Source organism: Plasmopara halstedii (assembly GCF_900000015.1).
Source record: "Plasmopara halstedii genome assembly, contig: Scaffold_410, whole genome shotgun sequence".
Classification (NCBI taxonomy): Eukaryota; Oomycota; class Peronosporomycetes; order Peronosporales; family Peronosporaceae; genus Plasmopara; species Plasmopara halstedii.
The window spans coordinates 317,770-330,142 of NW_020187331.1; the positions used below are offsets into that span (position 1 = coordinate 317,770).

Genomic DNA, 12,373 nt, shown 5'->3' on the forward strand with positions numbered 1-12,373 from the left:
CTCAAACCGTCAAGCGGGTACCAGGCTATCAGCCGCTGTGATGGTGACAAGACCACAAAAACGAGGAGAATATAGCAGGGAACAGATTGCAAAGTCCCCGATGGACATTCGGTTGAGTTGGGTTTGGTCTATATTTCATTAAACTGTAAGAAATCAAATTATCAATCTAAATAAGAAACGGGATTTTGTGATGAAACTACTGAGGCCCAAATTCAAATGGCCCAATCTCCACCACACCTGCTATATGTGCATTCTACTTCATCCCAGGGCGCATTAACACATATAACACTTCTGCAAATGTGCACAGCATTAAAAGACACGAACTCTGATACTGGCGAAGACGATTGAAATCTTGAAGGAGGTGCAGCAGATTTACCGTTCATAGCGCACAGTTAAACCCTGACAAAGCTAACGAACGCACAGAGGTTAAGGCCAAGCAAAAGCCTCTACTATAGCTGATAGCTTACTTTACGCTGCTGTGTCAAAAGTGTATATGTCACAGATTACATACTGACATCATGTGAGCCCGTACACTTCTGGCTTAGTTGTATCTATTACAATACGGTACAAATGTGTAATCGTGAATACTTAGACGTACTGGAATATCGGTATTTATGAAGATGACGCAACTTCGAACAGTTCAAGAAGCATTTGGGTTGCTAGCCACACGTATGGAAACAAAGGTGGTTGATTCTCAAACAGTAAAACGTATGTGTTTATAAACAAATTTAAATTTTTAAAAAATATAATAAATATCCCTATTTTTATAAAAAATAGATTTTTTTTAAGAATAACGATATTTATTATATTTTAGGTGAAAAACGACCATCAAAACCATTAATAACGTACTAGTTTGAGCACAATTGATTCTAGATATTTTGACTTTGATATAGCAGAGCAAACTAACCATATCATAATCGCTCGAGGCTCTCGGTCTCGCTCTATGAAAAAGCACACGAACCTAGATTCTGAGCGTTTGGTAAGGGTAAACGCTTAGGGGCAAAGTCTCCTCTGCGCGAAGTACATGATAAAACCGTTGCACATGGATGCAATTGTAGCTCAATCGCATAACCAAGTCAGGAAAAGACTGCATCCTTTGCAAGGAAAAAACGTCAGATGTTCGAACAATTATTCTTGTGACAGCTTATAAGCTTTTGTCGATCCTGAGTCTCAATGAGATCAGAAATTAACCTCTAAGTACCAAAAGCGGTAATCGCTCGCCTGATGGCGATTACCTGCTTTGAAAATATGTAGGTGTGGTACATCCAGGAACGTCATAATCGTGCGTCGAGAAAGAGACAGATGGGTCCCATTGTTAGACCGCTAATGTTGATCATCCTGGTGATGAAGGGTTGGACGGAGAAAACCCCTTTAGATGGATTAGAGAGATTAGTGTTTTCACGCTCCGGCCTTTTTTAAAACGGAGTCGCACTGTGTTGCACCCGCTATTATCAAGGAGGTTGCGCAAGAAAATGGGTACATACTTGTAATACCTTGGTAAAATAGCCGAACTCAACGTGGGACAATTTAAAATGACAGATTCGCGAACGTTTGCACTGCCCAACTAGATGTGGTAGGTATTTTCGTATATTCGTCAATGGAATCAGGAACTGGTAGACTATGCCTTAAAGGTAAGAACTATAGAGCCGAAATAACATTTGCCCTCCCACGGAGGCGGTGAAGGCTATCATTGTCATAAAATATCTCTGAGCGACTGGCTTGCGCCAAACCTTCCGCCTCCATCGTATCTTTTTGATAAAGCAGTGCATGTCGCAATCAATACGGGGCGCACGTTGTGTGCTGCGAGGGCAGGTGCAGAAAAATAAAGTTTAACCTCTACACGCGCCCCGGAGGCAGTGTGTCTCAGCCATGCTGAGGAAGAAGAGAAAGATCTTTCAGCTTCTAAATAGCCTCGCGATACCCGCAGATTGTTAAATTGTGGTCGTACAATATTCTGTTTCTTGTGAGCCCCTTCCTTTTTGCTTGAGAAGTTTAAATGGTCGGACTCCAATGCAAGTCCGGACGGCGAATTACGCACGAGGAATCGTCAAGTCCCAGTGGGCTCAGGGTGGTATTTAGCTAAATAATTGGGCTCTATCGTACCTCATAGTTGTTGTGGCTGGCTCTAAAAGAAACAACTCTCTCTCAAAGGGCGGCTTACGGCTCAGAGTTGTTGGCTGTTGATAGCAGCACTTTTGGATATGTGAACCCGTGAAAAGTCACGATAGATCTAGGAGCGGTGTGCAATCATGCATGATACGCGACTACCAAAACAGTAGACAGTACGAGGAGGCACTTGGGATGGTAATTCAGACCCGACACCAGCGCGTCTGGCAACGGTGGCACTTGCAAAGTGTCAAAAATTCTGTTAAACCTTCAAGTAAAGATTGACATACGCTTGTCCGAAATTGATAGCAATGGTTAAGTTAGGTGCCATGAGCAGCAATCAGAAAGCAAGATAGCAAGCTTTCAAGATGAGAAGGGATAAGGTGGTTGTATATAGTAATCCATAGAGTAGATTTTGGCGAGACAAAAGAGACCCACTGCTTGTCGTGGTCGCCAGACTGTTTCTCTGTCAGTACTGTTAAAAGCCGCTGCGAGCAGTTTTGTTTTGCCAGGACAGGTGAAGATCGGAAGCCGCAACCTCCCAACCAGAGCCAGTATGAAGTTGATAAGCGACATTTCGACGCGAGTTAAGCGCATGACTCTGCTGACCAGACTGATGGTTTATGCTTCTCATGATGCGACGGCACTACTGAGTCAACACTCACTTACCATGTCGAGCAGTGAAATACTATGGGTAAGCAGAGAAAGCGTTTTCACCATTAAATGGACTGAATTGGGATATCGCATGGGGACCACATCACCTCTGTAATGGGGTTTCACTGCTCTGGTGTGAAGGATGTGGGTCACACGAATTTGTGTGGTCAAACAATAGTGTGGTTTACACAAGATCGTGTGGCCGCACAATGGTGGAGCTGCACTTAAACAAGAAGTCAGTACGTGGATGGAGCAGCCAGTAGCTATACATCTAATTAGGTTTTACTATGTAAAAAGGAAAACCTATAGATTTGGATATACGCGGCTTTGCCGCGAATATTAAACGGAAGTGTTAAATAGCAGGTTGTAGTTGCTCTTGGAGGAAGTGGATTGCAATCCGCCACACTCGAAATGGTTCTAGGTATAGAACAAAGGTCACCGGCCTTAAGGAAGCTTCCACCAAGCGAAATAGCCACGGCAGCCCTCTGCACTTGGACGCATTTGTAGCCGTTCTATATCTGAGTCGTTACAACTGACCCTCTTCGAGGAAGAAGCAGTTCTTTATTTGACCTAAGGATTGCAGGACGGGTTTTACAATCTGATGTCTCTGCTTGGTTCTGAGAGCGTGCACCACCTCGTTTCGCAAGGACCTGAAGCGATGAACGCACACCTAGAGGCGTTTTCAAACCATGACAATAGTACCTACAGCAGAAGCTGTCAGCCTTGACTGCGTCCATGACGCCAACGTTGACAACGAAAGACTCCTCTCGATCCAAGCCGCTCACGGTGAGCGTTAAGACCTTCGAGATTAAGATAGAAAGAATCTTTTGCTATGGGTGAGAGAGGTCGAGATGGCCATAGCATCCGTCATGTTCCAGACCGAGCAAAAGTGGGTAGCGCTAGCTTTTCAAGCTCGAGGGTCGAGCGCAAGAATGGGCACTAACGTGCGGTGCTTCGGTCAAAGCGGCAATTTCTATCTGGACGGAGCAAAAGCTGCAGCTCTCACGAGTTTTCTCACCGCCTAACCAGGAAAAAAGCTTGCGATCGCGCTTCCTTGCCGCCCGACAGAGCAAGAAGGAATTGATGGACTTTGTACAAGAGATGCGCACTCGCATTACCTGGATGGAAGCAGATCCCCTCCCGGAGGCGGCCTCCGCACTGGCGTGGCCAGAATGGAAGTCTTCCGTGTGCATTCGTCCTCATTTGACGAAGCGATGAATGTGGTATTGGATGCCGAATTCAATTTCAAGTCAGCACGGCTTGGTTGGAATGCACACTCTATCAGATCGTTGAGCTAGTCTGAGCCGATGGATCTCAGCCAAGCTGAGGACGTGAAGGAAAAGCTCCTTGCTGCCAAGCAGCATTTGAACAGGTTTTTCTGTCTGTGAATCTACCCATCACCTTCGGACTGATTGTGCGCTGCGCAAAGCGCTTAATGGTTCATCGAAATGGCGTCCCGCTTCTTTTCAATATGGTACGTCGCGGGGGAGCGCCCTACTGGGAGAGACACTGAGATCTGCTAGGCCTAAAAGAGGTGGAGGGTAGCAGGGCTCAGCCCCAAAGAGCTTCATGCACTTGAACACGGAACGTGTATGCCAGCTGGGCTTGCCGGTCGTTAATCGACCGTGAAGGGCTTTGAGAGGCCATGGAAAATCAGGATCGATTCCGGGGCGTCGGACAATTATGCACGACGCTCCACCATTAAAGGAAGTTCGCTGCATGCTAAGGCGCTGAAAGCGCGGTAGAGTAGCAACGGGGACTTGTGTCACTGTGCCGAGGTGTCTCTGTGGACCTCAGTGTCAAGTTTCTTGACTTCTATAGCGTGGGAGGCGGCTTAGTCTTAGACTTGGATTCAAGATATGACCTTGATTTTGTTATGTCCTGGCTGGAACACCATAAGCCATGGATTGATTAAAGGTCGAATACCTTGGGCACTACGCGCACGCCTCCTAATGATGCTTTGGTGAGCCATGAACCCACCTTTGCAAGGAAGCGGAAGCGCTATCGGCGCGGGCACTGAAACCGGGACGGTCAAGGTGCTAGATATCGGAGTACCTAAGATGTCAAACACCAAAGGTCTTTTGGTCAAGAGTCCCGAGCATATCTTGTGGGCGGAACGTGGCGTGGTACGTAATACACTGAGCACTGCTAAAGTAAATAAGCAGTTATTGCATGCCAAGAGTGGCATTGTCGGCCAATGGCCGAGGCATCGAGGGCGAGGATTCAGTGATACACGTGAAATTCACTGAGCACTGATCATGTTTCAAAGCATTTGCTGTATACCAAGAGTGGCATGGAAGGATGACGTCCGAGCCTCCCATGCAAGGCCCTTCTGATGCGTGTGGAGTTATTACTGGACGAAGACTGCGTAAATAGCAGCTCTTCATTGAATGTTATTAATAACATCGAGTCGCCGATAGAGCAGCAAGTGAGGACACTGGACGAGTGTTCCCAAATGTCTCGATGAGACCTAAATCTCTAGTGTGTCTACCGTAGACGATTGCGCACAGCTATATACCCTTGTCAACGGTATGACGGGAGAGAAAGACGAGACGTCACTTTCATGACTATTCCCGCGGTGGATGCTCTTCTTGAGCTGGACGAGATGTCCTTCGAAGAGTTTCGCGGTGCCTTGAAGGCAGGCAATTGAGCCGAGGTTGTCATTATACTACCGAACGAGGAGATTAAACCGTCGTCGCTCCTAAATGATGCTGTCCTGGAGGACACTAGGCGGGTGATGAAAGTACGAAGTGGTTCGTCGATCCCGAAGGATCTTTTGGATGTGTACTATCCTTTGGTGAGGAATATCAAGACATCGTCTCCGAAGACCCGCCGTCGGTCCTACATCCAGACCGAGGTGTGCGTTAAGAGATTGACCTAGTTCCGAGAACCAAATACTGCGTATCACGCCAGTAGCCTCTGCCCAAAAAGCAGTGTAACGTCATTGACGCCTTTTTTTCGTGCGAAGCACGATGCAGGAATGGTGCGTGAGAGTATGTCTCCCCATTTGACATCGACATTATGTGTCTGGAAGCCGAATGGCAAGTGTCGTATCGCTCACGCTTACAATAAGCTGAGCGGTACCACCATTCCGACACAGACGCCGATTTTTAGAATGGTTGTTCTCCAGAACAATATGGTTGGCTGTACAAAATACAGCGCACTCGACTTGGTCGATGGGTATTACCAATTGCTCACGAGAGCGAGTGTCATTCCGCTGACAGCGGTGAGTACTCCGAGCGGAATGCTCTGGGAGTGGCTGTTGATGCCCCAAGAGCTTTCAAATACACCAGCAACATCTGATCGTCTTGTGGCGCAGCTCTTCAGGCCCCACCGGGCGTATGCACAAACATTCTTCGACGACACTTTCGTCCACGTCGTGCGGGACACGGAAGGACAGATGAGGAAAACCACATTATATAGTTTAGAGCATGCGAACGAATAAGATGTATGCTAATTCCAATAAGTGCATCTTTGGCGCGGAAGGGATCCCCTTTTTAGGATGCCTCATTGGGAAGCGTGGCCTCCGAGTAGATCCCGCTAAGGTCTAAGCCAGTGTGGACTGGCCAGATCCAAAGAACCAAAAGGACTTGCGCAAGTGGCTTGACCTCGCAAGCTACTTGCACCAGTATAGCGCAGATTATGTGAAAATTGCACGGCCATTGTTTAATCTTCTATGAAGGCTAAAAAATGGTTTTGGAACACCGAGCGTCTGAAGGCTTTTGACAGGGTCAAAGATAGCCTCCTTCATGCACCAATACTGGCGATGCCAGACCCCGATCGTCGTTTTAGTGTCGTCTGTAATGCTCCGGACCTTGCCATCGGCTGTGCGCTGATGCAAGCAGACGCCGAGGGGCGCGATCGGGCAATTGCGTTCGAATCTCGCCAGCTTAAGTTGCGAAGATGGACCACTCAGTACACGACTGGCATTACCTGCGATGATGTATGCACTTGTCAAGTTCAGAGTGCATCTGGTTGGCTCAAAACCGTTTGTGATCTACACAGATCATGCGTCGTTAAGCACTGCGACTGATCCTTGGCAGAATGTGACTTAAAGGTTAAGTATTAGCCAGGAAAGCAGAGTGCTTTGGCAGATGCAGACCAGATTATGAGCTTGCTCATGTCACAACGGTGACGTCATCAGTGATTTGATACGCGGGTGTGTAGCGCTGCCACAGGCTCTCGGGAGCAAAGAGTTTGGAAGCTTTGACAAGTAATCGTTGGCGCATTTGCCGCACATTACACCGATATTCGTTTAGTTTTTGGGTGCAGCATTATAGCACCATTTTGACGGATACGTCACGAATTGTGGTTCCTCACGATAAGAATTTGAAATAATGTATCCTCTATGAGGCCCTTGACACCCCACTCAGTGGTTTTCTTCGTCGTGAGAGAAATTAGAGTCCTGTAAGTTGCCACAACTGGTGGCTCAAGCTGTAGAAATAGACGAGCACATATGTGCACACGTGTGAGAAGTGTCAAAGGATGAAATCCTCTCCGAATCCGGCGGCGCCGCTGGTCAGTTTATTTGTACTTCTGAGCGATGGCAGTCCATGAGTATGGACTTTGTGGCTGGCCTGCCGATGGACTCGGCGGGTAAGACGGGTGTGGTGGTCTTTGTCGATCGTTTGTGCAATATGGCTCATCTTGTGGCAGCGCCGGAAACCATCGACGGTGTGGGCACAGCGACGCTGTTTGTCAATCGTGTCTTTCGACAACATGGATCCCAGAGTCAATTGTCTCTGATAGAGACCCACGCTTCAATGGGAAATTTTGGTCGACAATTTTGAGGGTGAGTTGACTATGTCAACAGGGGGTACCATCCGCAGACCGATGGTCGAAACTGAACGCGTGAATCGCGTCTTTATAAAGTTATTCGCAGCGTCGGCGTCAAGACGCCGAAGCGCTGGAGCGCCATTCTGCAATTCGTAGAATTTGCTCTGAACAATACGGTGCATTAATCAACCGGCTACACATCGTTCTACGTGATCGGGATTGTTCGCCTCCCGCTGATGCCGCCATCCCATGGCTCAGGGCTTTGTGGAGGAAAAATAGCCAAACGGCTAGCTGATGTCAGCCTCTCACTGTCCATTAAGAAGTCAATGACTTCCTGTCCACCAGACTGACTGTCCTGCGGTACGTTAACGATGCGATGGCTGTAAGCCATGATTTGCCAAAAGAGTATGCAGACGGAAGAAGCAGAAGATATGCTGAGAATATTGTGTTGAAGACCTAGTTTTATTAAATGCTCGGAACTTTTAACACGTGCAGTCTCTGGTGTCTTGGAAGTAAAGCTCCGTCCACGGTTTAATGGACATTTTAAGGTCGTGGCAAAGCGAGGTCTTGCGTATACGCTAAACCTTCCAAGAAGGATACGCAACAAATCGGCGTTTTAACGGGCTTACTTAAACCGTACCGGGATCTGGGGAAAATGAGTGCGGAAGTGTTGACGCCGGGGTGACGCCACAAAGACGCTCTGCCGCCATCAGCAACTAGTTCTGTGCACATACTGCAACAATCTCCGTTATTAATGGCGCAAGGCGCTCCACCGTCACACGAAGTGACGTGTTCTGCTCGACGGCTATGAGCCGCTCCAATAGAGTGCGAGAATCTCCAATGTGAAGCAGTCGGTTCATAAAGTGCTCCAAGCTCTCGAGGTAATTCGTACAGCGGTATGCGACTTCGGATAGATGCTCGGCGGAGGTATTCCGCACAGCGGTTAGTGACATCGGAAGGATGCTTAGCGGAGGACGGACTTTGTTCTCCAAAGCTCGAAGGGCACTGCATGTCACCGGACAGCGATCGTCATCGTCCGCCGCCGACTCGTCTCGATGAGAGTGGTGGCGTTTACTATCATGTGCAACGCCTTGCGAGTCGACGTTGTTGACAGGGTCGTAGTCAATATCTTGTGAGGTGGCGGGGATTTCCCAAACTCCGAGAGTTCACATGAGCTTGAGGTGCCACTTCGGCAAGAATGCGCAGACGTCATGGACGCTTATGATCAGACTGATCATAACGCTCCGCGTTGTTGTGGGCCCTGCGCTTCTCGGCGGTATCCCGGGAAGCCGGAGAGCCATGGGCTAAGCTAAAGCCATGGCTCTGAGCTGCTTTAGTCGTGGACTCGCCCGTGTGAGAAAGAACAGAGCTCGCGGGAGCGGGAGTGGTGGTTCCATGTAATGCAGAGTGACAATACGCAGGAAGCGGCGTTGCGCCACAAGTTTGGCATAATCAAAACTATCATGGCGCTGAACGCGCACGTCCAAGTCTTTGTGTTTTTGCTGTAAGGTAGACAGCAAAGAAAGTTTTCGGTGCCGCCGCACTTATCGCTCAAAAGCTCATCGATATCTACATCGGTTTGTCAGGGATGAGTACCACAAGAAAAGTCCACAGTGCGGGTACAGGAGCGACCCCTCTTTGAGCTCGAAGTCGAGCGCGGTACCTATCCACTGGAATTTCTTGAGGTATCAAGAGGCGAGCTCGCAGCGCTTTCAGCTGATCAAGCTCAGCTTGTGTAGTGGTCAAGGGTCGAACAACGTAGACACCTAACGATCAAGAGATCGCGTCATTCGCTTCAGCAGCGGTTTCCTCCGAGCGGAAGTCGAGGGACTAGGATCGAACGTGGATACGAGCGTATGGGAGATGCCCTGTATGCAACTTACAACTGCTGCTCCAGTGCCTCATTGAGGCGATTGGTAATAATACCATTTCCCCCGGAGTCGATAGGTCGGAAAACGGACACGGTGTCCGTAAGGTTCGGGAAGGGCTCACGTCGCGCCGTTGGCGAACCTCGCCCTCATCTTTTCTCATGCTGGCAAAATAGTATCCGACTTGTAACTTTGCGCTTAGATGAAGCTTAATTTTGATCACCGACCTTACGATCTTCACAAGAACCAATACGAGTGTAGCGGATCGCAATCCCTACCTCTAAGAGTAGTTAAAACCTTATCCTAAGGCTAATAAACTCTTCTGTTTAAGTAAACTGTATTTATTTGTTTTAGTTGCGGCAAAGCCGCCTAATTTATATGTTTAGATTTTCCTTATATATAGTGTTTTCTAAATACATGCATAACTACTGACAAGCCAGCCACGTACCGTATTTTTATTTGGTTGCAGTCACACCATGCCCATCTTGTGTGACACACACACCTGTTATTAGGGTACGTGTAACCCCGTTACAAAAGGCCTCCCAGTCAAATTTTGGCGTAGGAACAGATGTATCCCGTTGTTAAAACGTTAATGTTAGGCATCCTAGTCATTGAGGTTGGACGGTGAAGTTTCTTCATCTGGGTAAGAGAGATGGAGGAAGGTAAAGCTTTGGTCTTTCTCAAAACTTTGTTGCGCTCGTTATTGTCAAGGAGGTCGCGCAAAAGAATAGGCACTTACGTGTAATACCTTGGTAAAAGTCGCAGTCAACGTGGGACAACTTAAACTTACAGCATCGCGAATGTTTGTACTGCTTAACTCGAGGTTTTAATAGCTGCAATGTTGTCTGCCATCTCAGAGATGGCAACGGCTATCGGCTATCATCTTCATGAAGGGTCTTAACATAGGTGCGCCCAAGGTTATAATAGCTGCAATGTTGTCTGCCCTCTCGAAGATTGTAGCGGCTATCATCTGAATGGATGCGGCTGGCACCGAGCCCGCTGACGCCCACCTTACCTCTTTGAAGAAGGATCGAGAATCACATTCAGGGTAGAGCGCAGGTTCCGTGCTGCGAGGGAAAGATGTGGTACTTGAACTGCAAGGTATCAGTGACGGTAAGCCTCAACCATGCTGAGAAAGTACGAAGAGAGATCTCATGGATGTTAATCAAGTCTGCGATACCCGCAGATGACTCTCCGCGGTGGTATATTTAATTGCGCCTTGCCTGCCCCCTTCGCTCTTGCTTGAGAAGTATGAAGGGCTGAGCTCGCATGCAAAAGTGATCGGCAAGTCTCCGCACGGGAAAATGACAAGCCCGGACAGGTGCAGGGCAGCTAACTACAAAATATTGGGTTTCATTGTATGCTACACCATGAAGTCACAAAAGATTTTGAGCGACTTTGAATAATTGGCGTCAACCCTCAATAGTGATTTGCATTTGTCCCACTGCACTCTATATAAGTGCGTTGGTGAACGCGTAAAATTTGAGCCGTGGATACCCGAGTCCCAGCAACGCTTCCTTTAGCAGAAGATACTGGCGCCCGCAACGCCATATCCAATTCAGCTGCACGATTGCACGACTTGCGAGCTTCGATATCTGACAGCAAAGTGTTAATAAAGTAGTCCAAGGGTTTATTTCGGTTACTTCCCATGATGAGGCAATCATTATACCCTGTAATAATTCATATAGCTTAACAGTGTATGAATCTACAATCGTAATAAAGCTTAATACGTCATTTTCTCACTCAGTAGATCAGCTTCAAAGAGGGTTTGGCATGACGAGTGATTTTGCGATTCCAGTTATTTTGTTTTCAATTCAAAGTTTGAGTCAATACTTCTAGTCAAGACAATCAAACCCGGATGAAAGCCTACAGCCTCCAAATAAACACTTAACATTGAAAACACCGCCAAAGAACCTTACAGTCAAGATCACTAGACCAAAGTCTCAGCGGTGCTGCTGTAGCTCTTTGCCTAAGGGAAGCTTACTAAGGTCACCGACCTTACGTTCTTTACCATAACCAGTACGCGTGTAGCGGGTCGCAATCCGCTACCTCCAGGAATACCTAAAAACCTTAACCAAGGCAATGTACTCTTCCGTTCAAGACCAAATTTTTATTTCTTTGTTTTATTTGCGGCAAAGCCGTCTATATCTAAAACCTAAGCTTATTCTAATTAATAGTACAACCTAAGCAATAAAGTTTATCCTAATTAAAATGTATTACTACTGGCAATCCTGCCACGTAGTGGCTTCTTGTTACGGTGTAGCCACACCATGGTGTGATTACACGAACTTATCCACATCTTTGTAGGGTCACATCATCTTGTGTGACCCACCCTTTCTTTTAAGGGTACTTGTAACCCCGTAACACTCTATCCCATCAAAATTGTGAATACCCACAGTTAAAATTTAGCTGCTCGCGTGTCTGAGTCACTGTTTGATCCCTAGGACATCTTTGAGCATTCGTAGCTCAATGGGCATTGTGTCAATGACACGGAAAATACCCATCTATCTGGCTCCGAGGGCAGATCCCTTCTTCGTCTTCTGCACGGGATACATCTCTGGACAATGCGTCCGCGGCTTCACGGGAAGCACACCCCAAGCTCTCGATAACCAAGCGCCACGCACCGTGCCTGTAACGGGGTTACACGTACCCCGGGTACAGGGGATGTGCGTCACACGAAATGGCATGCTGTGTTTGCACCCAAATAAGAATACGGTACGTGGCTGCGTAGCCAGTAGTTATGCATGTATTAAGATTTTACTATACATATTTAGGAATCTATACATATAAAATTAGGCGGCTTTGCCGCAACTAAAACAAATAAGTACATTTTACATTTAAACAAAAGAGTTTATGAGCCTAGGGTTAAGGTTCTAGCTACTCTTGGAGGGAGCGGATTCTGATCCGCTATACTCGTACTGGTTCTTGTGAAGAACGTAAGGTCGGTGACCTAAATTACGCTTCCTCTA

At 47.4% G+C, this 12,373-nt stretch overlaps 1 protein-coding gene across 1 annotated transcript; it reads right to left on the reverse strand.

Moving 5' to 3' along the window:
• Positions 1-10,816: 10,816 nt before the first annotated feature.
• Positions 10,817-11,054, reverse strand: PHALS_09288 (uncharacterized protein; the record flags this gene model as incomplete). Its single annotated transcript, XM_024724760.1, has 2 exons — positions 10,817-10,855; positions 10,902-11,054. 2 exons carry the CDS (start codon positions 11,052-11,054, stop codon positions 10,817-10,819), a joined length of 192 nt encoding a protein of 63 aa, XP_024575604.1.
• Positions 11,055-12,373: the final 1,319 nt, after the last annotated feature.